This window comes from Mus musculus, chromosome 14 (assembly GCF_000001635.26).
Source record: "Mus musculus strain C57BL/6J chromosome 14, GRCm38.p6 C57BL/6J".
Classification (NCBI taxonomy): Eukaryota; Metazoa; Chordata; class Mammalia; order Rodentia; family Muridae; genus Mus; species Mus musculus.
This window is the reverse complement of record NC_000080.6, coordinates 103,842,910-103,864,273: the sequence shown is the minus strand read 5'-3', so window position 1 is coordinate 103,864,273 and position 21,364 is coordinate 103,842,910. Positions and strand designations below refer to the sequence as shown.

Here is a 21,364-nt window from a genome sequence, read left to right as displayed (position 1 = left end):
GCTCATAATGTTGTTCCACCTATAGGGTTGCAGATCCCTTTAGCTCCTTGGCTACTTTCTCTAGCTCCTCCATTGGGAGCCCTATGATCCATCCATTAGCTGACTGTGAGCATCCACTTCTGTGTTTGCTGGGCCCCGGCATAGTCTCACAAGAGACAGCTACATCTGAGTCCTTTCAATAAAATCTTGCTAGTGTATGCAATGGTGTCAGCGTTTGGATGCTGATTATGGGGTGGATCCCTGGCTATGGCAGTCTCTACATGGTCCATCCTTTCATCTCAGCTCCAAACTCCGTCTCTGTAACTCCTTCCAGGGGTGTTTTGTTCCCAAATCTAAGGAGGGGCATAGTGTCCACACTTCAGTCTTCATTCTCATTGAGTTTCATGTGTTTAGCAAATTATATCTTATATCTTGGGTATCCTAGGTTTGGGGCTAATATCCACTTATCAGTGAATACATATTGTGTGAGTTTCTTTGTGAATGTGTTACCTCACTCAGGATGATGCCCTCCAGGTCCATCCATTTGGCTAGGAATTTCATAAATTCATTCTTTTTAATAGCTGAGTAGTACTCCATTGTGTAGATGTACCACATTTTCTGTATCCATTCCTCTGTTGAGGGGCATCTAGGTTCTTTCCAGCTTCTGGCTATTATAAATAAGGCTGCTATGAACATAGTGGAGCATGTGTCCTTCTTACCTGTTGGGGCATCTTCTGGATATATGCCCAGGAGAGGTATTGCTGGATCCTCCGGTAGTACTATGTCCAGTTTTCTGAGGAACCGCCAGACTGATTTCCAGAGTGGTTGTACAAGCCTGCACTCCCACCAACAATGGAGGAGTGTTCCTCTTTCTCCACATCCTCGCCAGCATCTGCTGTCACCTGAATTTTTGATCTTAGCCATTCTTACTGGTGTGAGGTGGAATCTCAGGGTTGTTTTGATTTGCATTTCCCTGATGATTAAGGATGTTGAACATTTTTTCAAGTGCTTCTCTGCCATTCGGTATTCCTCAGGTGAGAATTCTTTGTTCAGTTCTGAGCCCCATTTTTTAATGGGGTTATTTGATTTTCTGAAGTCCACCTTCTTGAGTTCTTTATATATGTTGGATATTAGTCCCCTATCTGATTTAGGATAGGTAAAGATCCTTTCCCAATCTGTTGGTGGTCTTTTTGTCTTATTGACGGTGTCTTTTGCCTTGCAGAAACTTTGGAGTTTCATTAGGTCCCATTTGTCGATTCTCGATCTTACAGCACAAGCCATTGCTGTTCTGTTCAGGAATTTTTCCCCTGTGCCCATATCTTCAAGGCTTTTCCCCACTTTCTCCTCTATAAGTTTCAGTGTCTCTGGTTTTATGTGAAGTTCCTCGATCCACTTAGATTTGACCTTAGTACAAGGAGATAAGTATGGATCGATTCGCATTCTTCTACACGATAACAACCAGTTGTGCCAGCACCAATTGTTGAAAATGCTGTCTTTCTTCCACTGGATGGTTTTAGCTCCCTTGTCGAAGATCAAGTGACCATAGGTGTGTGGGTTCATTTCTGGATCTTCAATTCTATTCCATTGGTCTACTTGTCTGTCTCTATACCAGTACCATGCAGTTTTTATTACAATTGCTCTGTAGTAAAGCTTTAGGTCTGGCATGGTGATTCCGCCAGAAGTTCTTTTATCCTTGAGAAGACTTTTTGCTATCCTAGGTTTTTTGTTATTCCAGACAAATTTGCAAATTGCTCCTTCCAATTCGTTGAAGAATTGAGTTGGAATTTTGATGGGGATTGCATTGAATCTGTAGATTGCTTTTGGCAAGATAGCCATTTTTACAATGTTGATCCTGCCAATCCATGAGCATGGGAGATCTTTCCATCTTCTGAGATCTTCTTTAATTTCTTTCTTCAGAGATTTGAAGTTTTTATCATACAGATCTTTCACCTCCTTAGTTAGAGTCACGCCAAGATATTTTATATTATTTGTGACTATTGAGAAGGGTGTTGTTTCCCTAATTTCTTTCTCAGCCTGTTTATTCTTTGTATAGAGAAAGGCCATTGACTTGTTTGAGTTTATTTTATATCCAGCTACTTCACCGAAGCTGTTTATCAGGTTTAGGAGTTCTCTGGTAGAATTTTTAGGGTCACTTATATATACTATCATATCATCTGCAAAAAGTGATATTTTGACTTCCTCTTTTCCAATTTGTATCCCCTTGATCTCCTTTTGTTGTCGAATTGCTCTGGCTAATACTTCAAGTACTATGTTGAAAAGGTAGGGAGAAAGTGGGCAGCCTTGTCTAGTCCCTGATTTTAGTGGGATTGCTTCCAGCTTCTCTCCATTTACTTTGATGTTGGCTACTGGTTTGCTGTAGATTGCTTTTATCATGTTTAGGTATGGGCCTTGAATTCCTGATCTTTCCAAAACTTTTATCATGAATGGGTGTTGGATCTTGTCAAAACTTTTTCTGCATCTAACGAGATGATCATGTGGTTTTTGTCTTTGAGTTTGTTTATATAATGGATTACATTGATGGATTTTCATATATTAAACCATCCCTGCATCCCTGGAATAAAACCTACTTGGTCAGGATGGATGATTGCTTTAATATGTTCTTGGATTCGGTTAGCGAGAATTTTATTGAGGATTTTTGCATCGATATTCATAAGAGAAATTGGTCTGAAGTTCTCTATCTTTGTTGGGTCTTTCTGTGGTTTAGGTATCAGAGTAATAGTGGCTTCATAAAATGAGTTGGGTAGAGTACCTTCTACTTCTATTTTGTGAAATAGTTTGTGCAGAACTGGAATTAGATCTTCTTTGAAGGTCTGATAGAACTCTGCACTAAACCCGTCTGGTCCTGGGCTTTTTTTGGCTGGGAGACTATTAATAACTGCTTCTATTTCTTTAGGTGATATGGGACTGTTTAGATGGTCAACTTGATCCTGATTCAACTTTGGTACCTGGTATCTGTCCAGAAATTTGTCCATTTCGTCCAGGTTTTCCAGTTTTGTTGAGTATAGCCTTTTGTAGAAGGATCTGATGGTGTTTTGGATTTCTTCAGGATCTGTTGTTATGTCTCCCTTTTCATTTCTGATTTTGTTAATTAGGATTTTGTCCCTGTGCCCTTTAGTGAGTCTAGCTAAGGGTTTATCTATCTTGTTGATTTTCTCAAAGAACCAACTCCTCGTTTGGTTAATTCTTTGAATAGTTCTTCTTGTTTCCACTTGGTTGATTTCACCCCTGAGTTTGATTATTTCCTGCCGTCTACTCCTCTTGGGTGAATTTGCTTCCTTTTTTTCTAGGGCTTTTAGATGTGTTGTCAAGCTGCTAGTATGTGCTGTCTCCCGTTTCTTCTTGGAGGCACTCAGCGCTATGAGTTTCCCTCTTAGAAATGCTTTCATTGTGTCCCATAGGTTTGGGTACGTTGTGGCTTCATTTTCATTAAACTCTAAAAAGTCTTTAATTTCTTTCTTTATTCCTTCCTTGACCAAGGTATCATTGAGAAGAGTGTTGTTCAGTTTCCACGTGAATGTTGGCTTTCCATTATTTATGTTGTTATTGAAGATCAGTCTTAGGCCATGGTGGTCTGATAGGATACATGGGACAATTTCAATATTTTTGTATCTATTGAGGCCTGTTTTGTGACCAATTATATGGTCAATTTTGGAGAAGGTCCCGTGAGGTGCTCAGAAGAAGGTATATCCTTTTGTTTTAGGATAAAATGTTCTGTAGATATCTGTCAGGTCCATTTGTTTCATAACTTCTGTTAGTTTCACTGTGTCCCTGTTTAGTTTCTGTTTCCACGATCTGTCCTTTGAAGAAAGTGGTGTGTTGAAGTCTCCCACTATTATTGTGTGAGGTGCAATGTATGCTTTGAGCTTTACTAAAGTGTCTCTAATGAATGTGGCTGCCCTGGCATTTGGTGCGTAGATATTCAGAATTGAGAGTTCCTCTTGGAGGATTTTACCTTTGATGAGTATGAAGTGTCCCTCCTTGTCTTTATGATAAGTTTGGGTTGGAAGTCGATTTTATCCGATATTAAAATGGCTACTCCAGCTTGTTTCTTCAGTCCATTTGCTTGGAAAATTGTTTTCCAGCCTTTCACTCTGAGGTAGTGTCTGTCTTTTTCCCTGAGATGGGTTTCCTGTAAGCAGCAGAATGTTGGGTCCTGTTTGTGTAGCCAGTCTGTTAGTCTATGTCTTTTTATTGGGGAATTGAGTCCATTGATATTAAGAGATATTAAGGAAAAGTAATTGTTGCTCCCTTTTATTTTTGTTGTTAGAGTTGGCATTCTGTTCTTGTGGCTGTCTTCTTTTTGGTTTGTTGAATGATTACTTTCTTGGTTGTTCTAGGGCGTGATTTCCGTCCTTGTATTGCTTCTTTTCTGTTATTATCCTTTGAAGGGCTGGATTCGTGGAAAGATATTGTGTGAACTTGGTTTTGTCGTGGAATACTTTGGTGTCTCCATCTATGGTAATTGAGAGTTTGGCCGGGTATAGTAGCCTGGGCTGGCATTTGTGTTCTCTTAGTGTCTGTATAACATCTGTCCAGGCTCTTCTGGCTTTCATAGTCTCTGGTGAAAAGTCTGGTGTAATTCTGATAGGCCTTCCTTTATATGTTACTTGACCTTTCTCCCTTACTGCTTTTAATATTCTATCTTTATTTAGTGCATTTGTTGTTCTGATTATTATGTGTCGGGAGGAATTTCTTTTCTGGTCCAGTCTATTTGGAGTTCTGTATGCTTCTTGTATGATCATGGGCATCTCTTTTTTTATGTTTGGGAAGTTTTCTTCTATTATTTTGTTGAAGATATTAGCTGGCCCTTTAAGTTGAAAATCTTCATTCTCATCAATTCCTATTATCCGTAGGTTTGGTCTTCTCATTGTGTCCTGGATTACCTGGATGTTTTGAGTTAGGATCCTTTTGCATTTTGTATTTTCTTTGACTGTTGTGTCGATGTTCTCTATGGAATCTTCTGCACCTGAGATTCTCTCTTCCATTTCTTGTATTCTGTTGCTGATGCTCGCATCTATGGTTCCAGATCTCTTTCCTAGGGTTTCTATCTCCAGCGTTGCCTCGCTTTGGGTTTTCTTTATTGTGTCTACTTCCCCTTTTAGTTCTAGTATGGTTTTGTTCATTTCCATCACCTGTTTGGCTGTGTTTTCCTGCTTTTCTTTAAGAGCCTGTAACTCTTTAGCAGTGCTCTCCTGTAAATCTTTAAGTGACTTATGAAAGTCCTTCTTGATGTCCTCTATCATCATCATGAGAAATGTTTTTAAATCTGGGTCTAGATTTTCGGTTGTGTTGGGGTGCCCAGGACTAGGTGGGGTGGGAGTGCTGCGTTCTGATGATGGTGAGTGGTCTTGATTTCTGTTAGTAGGATTCTTACATTTGCCTTTCGCCATCTGGTAATCTCTGAAGCTAGCTGTTTTAGTTGTCACTGTTAAGAGCTTGTTCTTCAGGTGACTCTGTTGGCCTCTATGAGCAGACCTGGAGGGTAGCACTCTCCTTAGTTTCAGTGGGCAGAGTATTCTCTGCAGGCAAGCTCTCTTCTTGCAAGGCAGGTACCCAGATATCTGGTGTTCGAACCAGACTCCTGGCAGAAGTTGTGTTCCACTCACTAGAGGTCTTAGGATCACGTGTGGAATCCTGTGTGGGCCCTTGCGGGTGTCAGGCGACTCAGCTGGCAAGGTAGCCGGGGCTCGAGTCTCGAGTCGAGCGGAAGGGACTTGTGCCCCAGATCTTCAGTTGTTTTCAAATGGTTATTATGAAACTATCAAAAAGACCTTACTTTGTCTTTCTGACCTGTGGCTTGTGTGCAATCTCCTCTCCGGTCCCCTCCCATCCCCTCCCCTCCCGTCCCCTCCCGTCCCCTCCCGTCCCCTCCCCTCCCGTCCCCTCCCCTCCACTCCCCTCCCCTCCCCTCCCCTCCCCTCCCCTCTCCTCTCCTCTCCTCTCCTGTATCCTCCTCCTCCTCCTCCTCCTCCTCCTCCTCCTCCTCCTCCTCCTCCTCTTCTTCTTCTTCTTCCTCTCTCTCTCTCTCTCTCTCTCTCTCTCTCTCTCTCTCTCTCTCTCTCAGCAGTGCCTGGTCATCAACACAGATGACCATCAAAAGGAAGCAGTTTTCAGGGCGACCACAGCTGCTGCTGATTACACAGACTGAGAACCTTCGAATGTACCAAGTACACACCTGACACCCTTGCTAAGGAGACTCCATCCTACAGCCTAATGGTGTCACCACATCTCAGACAAATAAACTACAACAACAACAATATCCAAAAAAACAGAAGCAGCAACAACAAAAATCTCTGCTTCTTAGATAACATGTTGCTCTATTCCATGTGCTTATGTTTGTCAAACCTAGAATCTCAATGTTACAATGGAAACACTCTTCCCTTTTTTGCCCAGGAATTTATTAATGTGAAGTGATTTACATGGGTTTAAGTTTAGTCCAAAAACTAATGTTAACCATCAAAGAGAAAATCTACTGTAGAATATAATTCTATGAAAATAAAGGACATCTAAAGAGGTCAGTACATTATGAGATCAAGATGAAATCAACTGAGATCAAGATGAAGTCAACATAACACTGCTAATATCAAAGGGTATTCTTACACATACATAAACAAAGATATACATCTATTATGAATGGACCTTACATTGGTTACCTTAACTTCATCTGCTGCATCATGGCTTTGACTGCTATGTAAGCTTTAGTTCTGTATACTTAGTCCTTTTCCTCTTAGGCTATGATTATTTCTATTTTTATTCTATTTATTTATTTTATGTGTGTGCATACACATTGTTGTGTGTGTGTGTGAGTGTGTGAGTGTGTGTGTGTGTGTGTGTGTCTGTGTGTGTCTGTGTGTGTGTGTGTGAATGCATATGTGTTGAGGTTAGAGGACAAGTTGTAAGAGCCAGTTCTCTCTATGTAGGTCCTGAGGATCAAACTCAGGTCGCCAGACTGGCCACAGTCACCTTTACCCATGAAGCCATCTTGATTCCCCCGCTGTGAGTATTGTTAATAGTCAAAACAATTCTGTTTTGAGTCTGAAATTTACTTCATCATATTGCACAAATGAAGACATTTGCAAGATTGTCTCTGTTGCCGGTCACTTCCAGAAATTTGTTATAAGGAACAACATAGTACAGGAAGTGAATCGCTGACCTTTTGACCTTTACCAATGTCCTAACTCAAAGCGCACACATATTTGAACAGTTTGCCTCTGTGGTTGCCTATTCCTAAAGCACCATTGTTGTTCCCAGTCCTACTTCAGCTTTTGCTAATGGCTGATGCTCCAAGGATATTTAACAACTATAGAAATTAAGTTGCGGTTTGGAAGACAGATTTTGTTATTGTCAAATTGAACATTAGAAATATCTTAGGAAATACTCGGGAGTCTTAGATAATGTGGTGACAATGTTGCTAAGACAGTGACATTTTGCCTTTTCTTCCTATCCCTGGGACAAATGCATCTTTTCCCTGGGGTAAAGGTGAGAATAGCACTGTGCTCATACAAGGCTTTCTCCTGCCTGGAAGAAGCTATGTTATGTCTGGAATTCCAAAGGAAAAGAACAGTTTGGGTTTTTAGACAAATCTATTTGCATTTATATACTTCAGATTAAATAACTTAAATATGTTGTTTTTCAGATCTAATTTTAAATCAAACACATTGTTGTTGCTTCCGAGATATTTTCAGAAAAGATGTTCCTCTTGAAAACAAAAGTTACTTAAAATATCGTGTGCTTCAACTAATTTTATATAAAAAACCCACTGTTATCTCACACACACACAGACATACGTGTGTGTGTGTGTGTGTGTGTGTGCATGCATATATTATATATGGAATATATATGGAACAAATTAATCTTTTCCCTGGGGTAAAGGTAAGAATAGCATACATACAAACACACACACCTGTGGTAAACAAAAAGAATTTAATGTGCCCCACACAATGATAGATCATATCATTAAAAATATAATAACAGAGCAAAATATAATAACATAACATATATAGTAAGCATGACATTTAATTCTTTGAATTCTACAAAAATTAATTGCTCATCTATTTTAATGCATAAAAATGATTGAATACGCCTAAATAATAGCAATATTTTTTCTAGCGTATGTATTACTACAAATAGGGATTATTCATTGGAAAATATCTTAGTAATACTTTCAATAATTATTTAAGAATGTTCTTTTTTTTCTGTTATTGCATATTTTCTTTATTTATATTTCAAATGTTATCCCCTTTCCAGGTCTCCCTTATGGAAACTCCCTATCCTATCGTCTCTGCTTCTGCCTCTATGAGGGTGCAACCCTACCCACCCACCCACTCACCCACCCACTCCTGCCTTCCCGCCCTAGCATTCTACTACACTGGAGCATAGAACACCCTCAGGCCCAATGGTCTCTCCTCCCATTGATGTCCAAAAAGGCCATCCTCTGCCACATATGTGGCCAGAGTAATGAGTTTATCCATGTGTACTCTTTGGTTGGTGGTCCAGTCCCAGGGAGCCACCAGGGGTCTGGTCGGTTGACACTGTTGCTCACCCCCATGGGGCTGCAAACCCCCTCAACTCCTTCAGTCCCTTCTCCAACTCCTTCATTGTGGACCCACTCTCAGTCCAATGGTTGGCTGCAAGCATCCACCTCTGTATTTGTCAGTCTTTGGCAAAGCCTCTCAGGAGATAGTCATTTCAGGCTCCCTTCAGCAAGCACTTCTCAGAATCTGGCATCTGCAGTAGCCATAGTGAGTGGTTTGGTGACTGTATATGAGCTGGACCCCCAGGAGGGGCATAAGAAACTATCTTGTATCTTTTAACTTATAAATTTCACTTTATAGTTATTATATTTACTTAAAAGCATAAAGAGTGATAAAAAGACTGATATGTCACAGTCATGACCTTCACTCACTCACTTTTAAATAACTTGAAATTAGAAGACTGGGAGAGAAAAAAGTCAAAGCTGAGTTAAACTGTCTATATCATGTTCCTCATTGGCGAATTTATCCCAAATTCCATGTCTGTTTTCCCATCAAATAATTGCTGTTTAATTTGCCAAATTTATCAAGTGAGGCAATTTGGTTTAGATTTGTCTTGAGTGCTCCCTCCCTGTCTGTCTTTGCAGTGGTCATACTCACTAGATACAGACTCTTCGATCTTCCAGTTCCTGGATGGCTTTACTCACACTCTTATTTAATGCCTGGTTTATACAAGGCCTTCATTAACCTAGAACAAAGCAGGGTAAAATTCAACAGCCCAACTATCAACCTGCCTTACCATGGATTCTCAGCTCACTTTAGCTCCCAGATATGAAGGCTTAATCCTCTCAGTAGTCATCAACTTCAGACTTCCATAATCAGGGATGTAAAACTAATAAGGAACAGCCTTCAACAAAGGATGAGGAAAAGATAGATTAGAAAGATAGATAGATAAATAGATAGATAGATAGATAGATAGATAGATAGATAGATAGATAGATAGATAGAGATAGAGAGATAGAGAGAGATAGAGATTGATTGATAGATCGATAGATTGACAGATAGAGATAGAATCCAAGTAAATAGATGTATTTCAATCTATATGAAAACATATGAAGCAATTAATTTTTAACCTGCTAAATTCCATCATTCTCAAATATGCATGTGCCCCAGAACACCAATCTGCATTTGTATAGCATGCACTCTTACCTACCATTTGTAAAAAGTCAACGGTGAAGAATTAGTCCGTTTTCTGTTGCCCCAGACATTTCTCAACTTGGTTCAAGGAAAAGGCTTTCAATATTTTTTTAGTTTTGTGTAGTAGATGCCATCTGTAACCTCATGTTTTTCCACCTGTCCACTCTGATCCCAGAAATGACTCTGAAACTCCTTATGTATGAATAAAAGTTTTATACAACCATCTTCTTCTATGTCTGGGGTGAGTCTCCCATGCCTAACTATTTTCCCAGAATTCCTCACTCTCTTCCAGATGCTCCACCTTCTAATCTTGCCCTAGCTCATTGCCCAATCAGTTTTTTTTTATTCATAGGTGATGCTTCTATTCAGTAGAAGAGATTATCTCTATAGGTTTTTATGACTAAGGGAAACATAAGTGGGAGCTCAGGACACATATGAATGGGGGCTCTTTACCTTTTTCCCACGTTAAGACAGAGATTCAAAAGTGTTACTTCTTAAGACCTAACATATTTACCATAAGAACCAGAAGGCAATGAGGTCTCCCATCTAGTTGCAAGACCACATCAACCCATCTGCCAGCAGCATCATGAATTCAAGACATTAGTACATCCCACTCTGGAAACAATTCTTATCAACACTCCAATAAAGGATGCTACACATCTAAAGAGTTCTGCTTCCTGGACCTAGACAGGTATTTCCTGCTCATCAGCCTTAGCACACCACCTCCTAACAGGACACTTCATGTTTAGTTGCCTCCACCTGCTGATTGGAAATCAACCCTGATCTTTCATCCTACCCAGGGGGCTTACAAATGTCACCTTCCTGCCAGGCGTGGTGGCGCACGTCTTTAATCCCAGCACTATGGAGGCAGAGGCAGGCAGATTTCTGAGTTTGAGGACAACCTGGTCTACAAAGTGAGTTCCAGGACAGCCAGGGCTATACAGAGAAACCCTGTCTTGAAAAAAAACAAAAACAAAAACAAAAACAAAAACAAAAAAAACAAAAAACAAATGTCACCTTCCATGGGTACCGCCCCTTAGCCTTACTGTAGACTTGTTGATTCGCCTTCATCTCTTTTCACTGTTTGTACCATGGAGATAGACTCAAACCATGTCTTCAAAAATCATACCTAAAACAATCTCTGTGTATGTAACTAGACCTATAGACTTGCTTACTTCACAGAAAATGGAAGACATAATAAGATTATTGCTCTCCCACTCATGCCTGCTCAGATGAATATAATAAAAGTTGTGAGCTGCCCTGTAGATGTGGCCAGAACCTGGTATCTGGTAGTAAAGATAAGCAATGTTCCAACAATCACCTTGGAAACTCAAGCCCATTGTCTTAGTTTCTTCTCCTGTTGCTGTGATAAAGCACCCAACCAAAGCATCTTAAGAAAGGGTTTATTTCATGGCACAGTCCACACGTTGGTCTTCCCTCTTCTTGATTTTGTTGTGTTTTGCAAATTGAATCTTGGGTATTCTAAGTTTCTGGGCTAATATCCACTTATCAGTGAGTACGTATCTAAGTTTCTTATCAGTGAGTGCATATCTTAGTTTCTTCTCCTGTTGCTGTAATAAAGCATCCAAACAAAGCATCTTAAGAAAGAAAGGGTTTATTTCATGGCAAGTTCATAAATGTTAGGAAGGATATGTTTATTCATATTCCACTGACTTCTTTTGTGATTGGGTTACCTCACTAAGGATGATATCCTCCAGATACATCCATTTGTCCAAGAATTTCACAAATTCATTGTTTTTAATAGCTGAGTAGTACTCCATTGTGTAACTGTACCACCATCCCATAAACAGCCACCAAACTCAGACACTATTGCATATGCCAGCAAGATTTTGCTGAAGGGACCCTGATATAGCTGTCTTGTATGAGGCTATGCCAGTGCCGGGCAAATACAGAAGTGGATGCTCACAGTCATCTATAAGATGGAACACAGAAACCCCAGTGGAGAAGCTAGAGAAAGCACCCAAGGAGCTGAAGGGGTCTATAACCCTATAGGTGGAACAACAATATGAACTAACCAGTACCCCCAGAACTCATGTCTCTAGCTGCAAATGTAGCAGAAGATGGCTTAATCGGCCATCATTGGGAAGAGAGGCCCCTTGGTATGGCAAACTTTATATGTCCCAGTACAGGGGAATGCCAGGGCCAAGAAGTGGGAGTGGGTATATAGGGGAGCAGGGCGGGGGGGGGGAGGGTATAGGGAACTTTCAGGATAGTATTTGAAATGTAAATAAAAAATATCTAATAAAAAAAGAAAAAGAAAGAAGGAAAGAAAGAAAGAAAGAAAGAAAGAGAGAGAGAGAGAGAGAGAGAGGGAGGGAGGGAGGGAGGGAGGGAGGGAGGAAGGAAGGAAGGAAGAAAGAAAGAAAGAAAGAAAGAAAGAAAGAAAGAAAGAAAGAAAGAAAGAAAGATGGATGGATGCAGAGCAGCACCACTCAAGTAAGAAATTCCAGGATTCCTGACCAGAGGGACAAAGGTTTGTTATTTAGCATAGTTAACTCTTGCTACCTGGTATTGATTATCAACTGATTCTAGCCCTCAATCTCCTTCCTACCTGCATGGCATTTGTTACCACCCCTTCTTGCATCTCCTCTACAACACAATTCTCTCTTCATTTGAACAGCCTCTGCTAGAGTCTGTCTCCATAGCAGAATCTATTTGTCTTGGCCTTTTCCCACCCTGGCAATTCTCTTCCCTTATCCAGTAGAAAATGCTTACCCTTAAGCAGGCTGAGGTGAGTCCATTTGTTTCAAAATGTGAAATCGCAGTCAAGAGGAAACCAAAAGCAGAGATGGGTGAGAGTGAGAAGAGGGGAGCACGAATGTCCTTCTTCCTGTTGCCAAGGCAAGCACACTTCAAGCTGCACTGCAGTGTGTCTTCATTGCAACCACCAGCTTCTTCCTTTCTTCATCTATGTGAGTGCCAAAGGGAAGGAACAACAAAGAAACAGAATAGTGTAATTCGCATCATAATTTATTTATTTATTCAGGATTCTCCGTTTTATGAAAGGAGTGAAGGAAGGGCAAGAAATCTGTTACTTCAATTCCAAAACATTTAGAGAGATTTGTAATCTGGACCAACCCCATTTTTCTAGTCTTGCTCTTATAATCTACTTATTCTAGAAGACAGCTTGGTTTAAATATGAACAATGTATCTGCTTGTTGTGGCAAATTACTTGGCAAAAGCAATTTTAAAGGAAGATGAGTTTAGGCTTGGCTTACTGTTTTGAGGGGACACAGTCAGTCACATAAGGATGAAGTCATGTGCGTAAGAAATGTGAGGACACTGTATCTGCAATCCAAAATGAGAAAAAGAGGAAAGCTCACACTCAGCTCCTTTTCTTTTCTCATTCTTTTATACCCAATCCTTTTAACTTGCAGCTTCATTGAGGGTCACACATCCATTCTAATTAAACCTCTCAAGAAACTCTAAAAACTCATTCAAAATATATCTCCTAGGTGAGTTTAAATCCAGTAACTTAATAGTGAAGATTAACTATCACAAAATTAATGGAAAAATAATTATGCTATTATTTTTCCTCATTGATATATAATTATTACAAACAATACCAGGTTACATAAGAACTGTTTCAAACGTAGAACAGACTATGTGGATATTGAAAAATTTTGCCCCCCTCTGGATTCCCTGCTGCTGTATCCTATCTGCCTCTCTGCAGGCTATTTGGTACCTACCACCTCAGCAACTCTTCTCTTATGCCAGCCTTGTAGGAAGTGAGTCTCCTATTTTCCCATGAGATCATGTGAGGAGCTTCGTTCAAATAGCCTGATGGCTCATGAAGTCTCTTCAGACTCACTTTCTTCATGGGCAGTACTAGTTCTTTTTCCTTCAGGCCCCAAAGAGAAAAGACTATTTCCTGTGTCTGCACATTAAAGAGACCGAAACCAATCTAATGACGTTGGCACAGCTTTGAAGGTCCCAGTGGTTTCCTGACCTGACAGTGCACCATCCCTCTGAGTTCCTCGTTTTACAGGACTGTACAACTCACTGTTCACACATCGTAGAGTTAATAGAACTTTCAGGAAAATCCCTATTTCCCTTTAAGTTTGGATGCAAGTAGATTCTGCATCTCCTACAGCTCAGCTCCAAGGCACATCTAGAAACCTCTGGGGTGAGGATGCTTGAAACAGATCATATTTAGCATGAGCTGGCCTCATTCCTCCTGAGTCAACCCCGAGTGTCAAGAACACCAGCCTGCATCCCCACTCCTGGCTGCCACAGAACTTCATGGCAAAGGTTTCCACAGAAATGAGATTGAAATGTCTAATTAGTTAAATGTCATTGGACTAAGTAACACAATCCTGCAGAGGAAATTCTTCTTGGTGTCTCCTAGGATACTCTATTCTATACTACAAAGACCTGTTGCTTTCTTTAAATGACAAGCTTCTATTCACCGTTACTTATGCCAAGTTTCACTCTTTCTTCTTTCTAACCTCTGAATGTGGTACACCTCTTTAGTCACTCCTGATATCAGAAGAATGGAATGGGGAAAATGGAAAGGAAAAATAAAAACAATAGCAAAAACTCATTGTAAATTACACACGACTCGAAATGTCTTTCAGTTGGCGCTTTATATGTGATTGAATTGTTCTGACCTCAAGTTACAACAGTGTTTTCTCTATGACTAAATGATATAAAGTTTCATAGATGTCCTATGCCCTTGCAAACACAGAAAGCACAGGTGTACTCACAATGGAATTCTGAATATATTTTTAATATGATGTCAAAGAAGTCTACGCACAGATTAAAATCTATAGACCAAGTCATACATAATTTTCTTTAATAAAATTTGTGTTAAAACGTGTTAAAGAAACACAAAATTATTTAAATACTAGAAAAAATCATTGTGTTCAAATAATTTACAAAGGAAGTGTGGCTTTTCCAATTTTACTATTTCCTATAAGCAGAAAATAAGTGATTGCCTCCTGCAATCACCCAGCCTACCAAAGCTTCATTATATTGGAGGCATAGACTATAGATAGGAACCACTAATCATTGATAAAATTTCAAATCTTAGATTCTCTCTTATGAGCATACCTTTAATTACAAACCACATGCCAACTTCAGAATCTGACCATCTGTATAAAATCAATAAAACGGAATCAATATCATATGGATGTTTTAGCAAAAATAGTACCAAAATCTAAGGAATCAAATTTTGCTATTTTGCAAGAATACATGGAGTTTGAAAGGGGGAAAGTAGAATATATATCTGTAATTACAGCACTCAGGAGAAGGATTGGCCTCTAGTATATACATCTATAATCCCAGCATTCAAGAAGAAGGTTGACACCAGGCTAGTCTACACAGAGAGTTCCAGGCCAGCTGGGCTATATACTAGTCCTACAAAATAGGTTGTTAGGTATATACTGGGGGCAAGGTATACCCATTTCTCAAATGTTTCTAAATTCCCTGCAAGGTGGCTCTGTGAATAAGGAACTTAGCAGGTGACCAAGCTCAAGCCACTGTACCTAGATGGTGAAAAAAACAAAGGACTACAGCAATGTGTCCTCTAACTTTCACACATGCATTGAGGCATATGTGCCCACACACATACGCAGTGCATATATGAACACATAATAAAATAAAATGAAATAATATATTCTTCAACTTGTATACTTATGTCTTCTCTATTTATTTGTTTACAAATTGCACCTTAATTAACAATTAGACTAACACAGCTACACAAGAAAGAAAGAAAGAAAGAAAGAAAGAAAGAAAGAAAGAAGAAAGGAAGGAAGAAAGGATGAAAGGAAGGAAAGAAAGAAAAGGGAGGGAGGGAGGGATGGAGGGAGGGAAGGAGGGAGGGAGGGAGGGAGGGAGGGGTGCTTGCTATTGGTTCATAGGGTCATTTTAAACCTTTTTTATGCTCTTACTTCAACTTCCATTTGATCACAGGCTCTGGTCCCCCAGGGACTGTGTGCAGAGGCAATTGAAGCAGTGCCACCTGGCCTTCTCACACACCTTGTCCCTCAGCACTAGGGTTCAAAATAGGTTTCAAAGGGCGCATCCATATCAAGAGGAGTGTATGAAAGTCTTCGCTTTTTTTGTGGCTAAAAGGCTTTTTCTTTTCTTCTCTCACCAGGGGGAAATGTTTGCCTTGAGCAAGCTCCCCATGGCAAACTTCTTTGAAAAACAAATTCTGAAGTCTATTCAGCCTTGTTTCCAGTTCCTTCTAGCTAAAGCATTTAAAGGAGGTGTTGGGACATCACCCACCACTGCCTTTCTGGGAGGTTATCTGGGCCTACGTGATGCATAGACAGAGTTCCCAGAAGACTTTCTAAGTGTCTTCTGGAAAGTGACTCTTTACATAAAACGATTCTACGTGGAACTTCTCTCCCAGAATAAATCTTTCATAAACACAAAATTGGTTCAACCCTCAAAGTCCTCATAATGTTATATTCTTAAACTTCGGTACATTGCGTTCAATATGCAAATGAAACCTTCACACAACTAGTCAATTCATCTGTAAGTTAATAAGAGTTGTTTTTATAATAACGCAAAAAAGTCTGCGCCTACAGCAGTAGAGCCTAATCCACCAGTGAGACAGCGTGAAGGATCCACGGCTGAGACAAGGAGGAGGAGGAGTGCACTTGGCTATTTGCTCCTTCCGAGTAGATTCCACCATCAGGTGGCTTTCTTTTATCGCAATCTCCTTTTCATTTGTAGTTTTCAATAAGTGCTACTCTCTCTACTGTTTAACAATAATTCCCAGATTATTGAAGCACAAGCCCAGATAAAGCTTCACCCACGGACACTAATCTTTCCCTTGACCCATAGTTGAGTGGTAAACAAATTTTGTGTTTATTAAAGATTTATTCTGGGAGAGAACTTCCATGTGGCATCTTCTTGGAGAGTCACTTTCAAGAAGATACTTACAAAGACTTCTGGGAACTCTGCCTATGCGTCACGTAGACTCAGATAACTTTCCAGAAAGGCAGTGGTAGGAAACCCAGATTTATCTTCGTGTGACTAGGTGATGGCCATTCATGAAGATCAAAGATTTAATCTTTACATTTTACAGTTACCCTTACACAATAAGGTTAAATCTTTAAGGATAACTTTCAGTGAAATGTTACCAATTGTATTACTTAGTTCTCTTTCCAGTTATAAAAAACACCAGGGCCAAGAGTGACTTATGGAAGGAAGAGTTGATTTTTGCCTATGGTTCCAAAAGGAAAGTTCAAAATGGAGGGAAAGGGATTGACTGCTACATGCAGGCAAGCTTGCTGGAACCAAAAGCTGAGCGATCATATATTCAATCAAAAACACAAAGCAGGGAGAGCAAACTGGAATCTGAGCGAGGCTATGTAATCTCAAAGCCCTTCCCTTAATGACATACTTCCTCCAGCAAATTAAAGTTCCCAGAGCCTCCCCACATTGCCACCAACATGGGACTAAGTGTTCAAAGAGATGAGCCTGTGGGGACATTGCCCATTCAAATCACCACACCTATGTGAAAAATGCTCTTCTACCAAAAGGAGATTAAAAATATCTATCTAGTGTGTATGTAATTAAGTTAATCAAAATAGTTAACAAAACCAGTTTGCATAGTGGGGGAATGTGGACTCAAAAGCCTGGCTTAAATCTAGTTTAAATCTAATAATATGACCCAAAGTGAATTTTTGAGATTCACATTCACTACATATAAATCCATGAAGAATAATGCCAACACTGCTGTGAGGGAGTGCGTGAGCTCCTGTGAAGAAAAAGGCCTAATTGGGTGATAGTTCCTAGAGCCAATGGGTAGTTTAATGCGCCCATCATATTGGAATTCAGAGTACAACTGAGAAAAGAAATTACACAGAGCTTAAAATGATTTGGCTATATTCTTGGCCACCAGGAATTAATAAATTAAAATTGAGTAGTTTGAAATCAGTTTAATCATCAACCTATTAAAAAAACTTATATTTTGAGCTCAACTTGTGGCAGGTACTATGATGGTGTAGAGGGAACGCAGCATTCAGTCTCTGGCCTGGTACCAAGGGAATACAGCATTCTTTCAGTCACTGACCCGATACAGAGATCAGATTAGATTAGATTTAGATTCGATTTAGACCAGGCTTTTGAGTCTACATCCTCCCACTATGCAAACTGATTTGGCAAACTATTTTGATGAACTTAATTACATACACACCAGATAGATATTTTTAATAACATTTTGGTAGAAGAGCATTTTACACATGGGTGTGCTGATTTGAATGAGGAATATAATCATAGCATTCATTCAGTCACTGGCCTGGCACAGTTCTTTCACATGACCTTGTCAGTGACCCACACTAACCTCTATAGGTTATTCTACCTTCACTTCTTTTGCGGTGATAAAACACCCTGACTGTAAGCAGCCTCCTCGGGAAGGAAAGGGTGATTTGACTTTCATCACTGAGGGCAAGTCAAGGCATGATCTCAGGCAGCTCACCACATCTCATCCACATATGGCAGAGCAACGTCAATCCATGTGCAGGGTGCTCGCTGCTTATGCCTGACCAGCCTTCTTCATTCTGTACAGTTCAGAGTCCAGCCCAGGAAACAGATGTCCCCTCATGCTCAGTGGGTCTTCCTACCTTAATAAACATTAAGGTGATTCCCCCCTCCCCCTACCTCCACAAACAAGTCCATGGGCCAACCTCACCCAGACAATGTCTCAGGCAGGGACTTTTTTTTATTTATGAGTACACTGTAGATGTCTTTAGACACACCAGAAGGTATCAGATCTCATTACAAATGGTTGTGAGCCACCATGTGGTTGCTGGGAATTGAACTCAAGACCTCTGGAAGATCAGCCAGTGTTCTTAACCTCTGAGCCATCTTGCCAGCCCCTCAAGCAGGGTCTTCTTTAGGATCTCCCCGCAAAGTAATTTCAGGTTGAGGCAAATTGACATGTAAAGCAGCTAGAACGATAGTCAAGTACAAAATTAGCGTTAGTAGTCTACAAGTGCTCTAAAAAACAGGGCAGAGGCACATCTCAGCAGGAATTAGCAGGGACATTCCCATTGCATGGAAGACACACTAATAGAGATGATGAGAAAGAGAGAGGTAGAGAAGAAAGCCTGAGTGAAAGTGACTTGTGTCAAAGGGACAGGTTCAAAACTGCCCTTGGAGCAGGCACATCCTTACTGAAGCACACAAAGAATTCCTTATTGCACAACACTGTATGTTGGCACGAAAGTCCACGTGAAGCAGTTCCATGCTGACCTTGTCTTCACTGAGGCAGGAGGATAAACATTGTCTTCAAAACAACCTGATTTGGAATTGGTGCTCATGCCCAGGCCATAGTTCCCATCCCTTAGACTTAACTACAGTCCACATTTAAAGTTCACCTTTTAACATACACGCGCACGTTCTGCTTCCAGCTTCATGGGAAACATTTGATAGGCGTTGCCCATCTAAGATGCAAATCCTAGTTGTACAATGAACTAGCTGGGAGACAAAGGGGGTCTAGAGGATGACCTCCTCTGCAGGCACAGCAGGATCTTGCTGATAGCAGAATAATGCACCTCACCCACCACTCTGCGCAACGGAAGATCCCTAGCATTCCCTTCTCTACCATAAAGACAGAAGCCAAGAATGACAGGGAGAGTTCATTTCCTTGCTCTGTCTGGTAAAATAAGCGTCAGGTTGAATTTGTAAATAGGCTTCCTGAGTATTTTCCTGTCTTCTGCCTCAGGTCCCTTTAGGCAACAGTAGAAAGACCCCTAGTAATGGCACCTCAGTACACAGGAAGAGGGATCTACAGGGCACAGAGAGAGATCTACAGGGCCTTTTGGTCCTTTGGGTGGGCAGTCCCTCTGCCGAAGAAGAAAGCGTCCCGCCCTGCATGCTGGCTTAAAACTTAAGGGCAAAACAAAACAAAACAAAACAAAATCAAAAAACAAGAACAAACGAAAGACAACTTCCCCAAACCAAGCAGATTTCGGGAATCACTACAGGACATTTGTGTGAACAGTCGGAGTATTCAAAGTCCAGGTTGATACAGAACCTTCTCTCCTAGGTTCCAGATCCCAGGTTGTCATGGGATATGTTAGTTTCTTCGTTGAGTAAGAAATAAACAGCTTTATGTGAGACACAACTCTGAACTAGGACTGCCCCTCCCAGCGGTCAGCTGGGGCTGATACTGTCCAGGCGTCGCCCAAGGGAAAAGGTTGTGGCAAGGTCGCTCAGAAAACGCGGGAGGAGTCTGGCGTTGATTGATGCTGGGAAGGGACCGAATGAATAAAAGTACTTGTCTGGGGACAGCAAAGACCCCGCTCAAGCTGCTGAGGATCCGCTGCCTGGCATTCTCTCGGTCTTTTGTCAGAGCCAGAGCTGCATTCAGTTGCGAGAGGCCTGTTTAGGAGCAGCTGGACGCCTGCTGAGAGCCGCAAGCTCCCTAGGGCAGTTGACAACCTGGGAAGGAGGTTCCCTGCTCGTGGCGCTGCTCCTGGTGCTTCCAATCCGCACGAGGTAACGAACCATCCTGGTTTAGCTTTGAATTAACATCTGTGGCTGAACCGTGCTTTGGGGCTTCCGCTTTGCTTAGTGGTTCGGGGGTTTTTTAATTAGTAAAACTTACACACGACAGCGATTTAAACCGAGATTGGGTTGTAAGGCGAGTGTTTGAAGTCACTGGGACAGCACAGAAGTTGGTGCTGATCTGTTATTCTCTCGGTTCTTGGCTGAGTGCATTGACGTATGCCCTTGGCCGCTAGGTGCCTTCACTCCGGGTCCCCAAGCTTAGCTAAAATTGGGCTTGCTTCTTCCCGGCACATACGAGTGTTCTTTCATTGGGACACGCACCCTCCCCAGTCTGGAACACCCCCTGCCCGAATGCTCCTCCCCACCGACTGGTCTACGGCAGGGCTGGGGATTAAAACTCTGCGAGCAGGGTCCGGGAGGAGACTGAATGCAGACCAGCGGGTGGCGTGCGCCCAAGTTCCCCACTGGCGCGCAAACTTAACTTACTGTTAAGGCGCGGGTAGAGGCAACCGGGCTAGTGTGTTTTCAGAGGCTTGGCTGGGGTAGCTGACTTAAGTGTCCTGTCTTCACTCCCCAGTTGGTCTCCAGACTGAAAACAGCAGAGCGGCTACCAGACTCTCACAGGAGCAAGCTGTAACATGCAATCGCCCGCAAGCCGGTGCGGACGCGCCTTGGTGGCGCTGCTGCTGGCCTGTGGCTTCTTGGGGGTATGGGGAGAGAAAAGAGGATTCCCACCTGCCCAAGCCACGCTGTCACTTCTCGGGACTAAAGAGGTAATGACGCCACCCACTAAGACCTCCTGGACCAGAGGTTCCAACTCCAGTCTGATGCGTTCCTCCGCACCTGCGGAGGTGACCAAAGGAGGGAGGGGGGCTGGAGTCCCGCCAAGATCCTTCCCTCCTCCGTGCCAACGAAATATTGAGATCAGCAAGACTTTTAAATACATCAACACGATTGTGTCGTGCCTCGTGTTCGTGCTAGGCATCATCGGGAACTCCACGCTGCTAAGAATCATCTACAAGAACAAGTGCATGCGCAATGGTCCCAATATCTTGATCGCCAGTCTGGCTCTGGGAGACCTACTGCACATCATCATAGACATACCCATTAACACCTACAAGGTAATGTACCTGATAACGAACGATCTGAGGATCTGGAAACCAAAGGTGGGGTTGTAAGCTGAGTGGTAAAGTGGCAATCTTTAA

General features: G+C 41.5%; 1 protein-coding gene and 1 long non-coding RNA gene across 5 annotated transcripts in view; one reads left to right on the top strand and one right to left on the bottom strand.

Moving 5' to 3' along the window:
• Gm35197 overlaps positions 1-21,364 on the bottom strand; it is a 148,688-nt gene that overhangs the window by 3,440 nt on the left and 123,884 nt on the right. Inside the window, exon 2 of the long non-coding RNA XR_383715.2 lies at positions 12,405-12,597. This is a non-coding gene — a long non-coding RNA (predicted gene, 35197). The remainder of the gene's footprint in view (positions 1-12,404; positions 12,598-21,364) is intronic.
• The window catches only part of Ednrb (endothelin receptor type B), a 29,894-nt gene continuing 28,295 nt past the window's right edge, over positions 19,766-21,364 (top strand). For 2 of the 4 annotated variants that reach the window (NM_001276296.1, NM_007904.4), the window contains exon 1: positions 20,573-21,280. In NM_001276296.1, coding sequence (NP_001263225.1) covers positions 20,798-21,280 — 483 coding nt within the window. In that variant the 5' untranslated portion in view covers positions 20,573-20,797. Of the gene's footprint in view, positions 20,148-20,572; positions 21,281-21,364 lie in introns of those variants that run through there. The other 2 variants (XM_006518515.3, NM_001136061.2) reach the window with 2 other exon arrangements.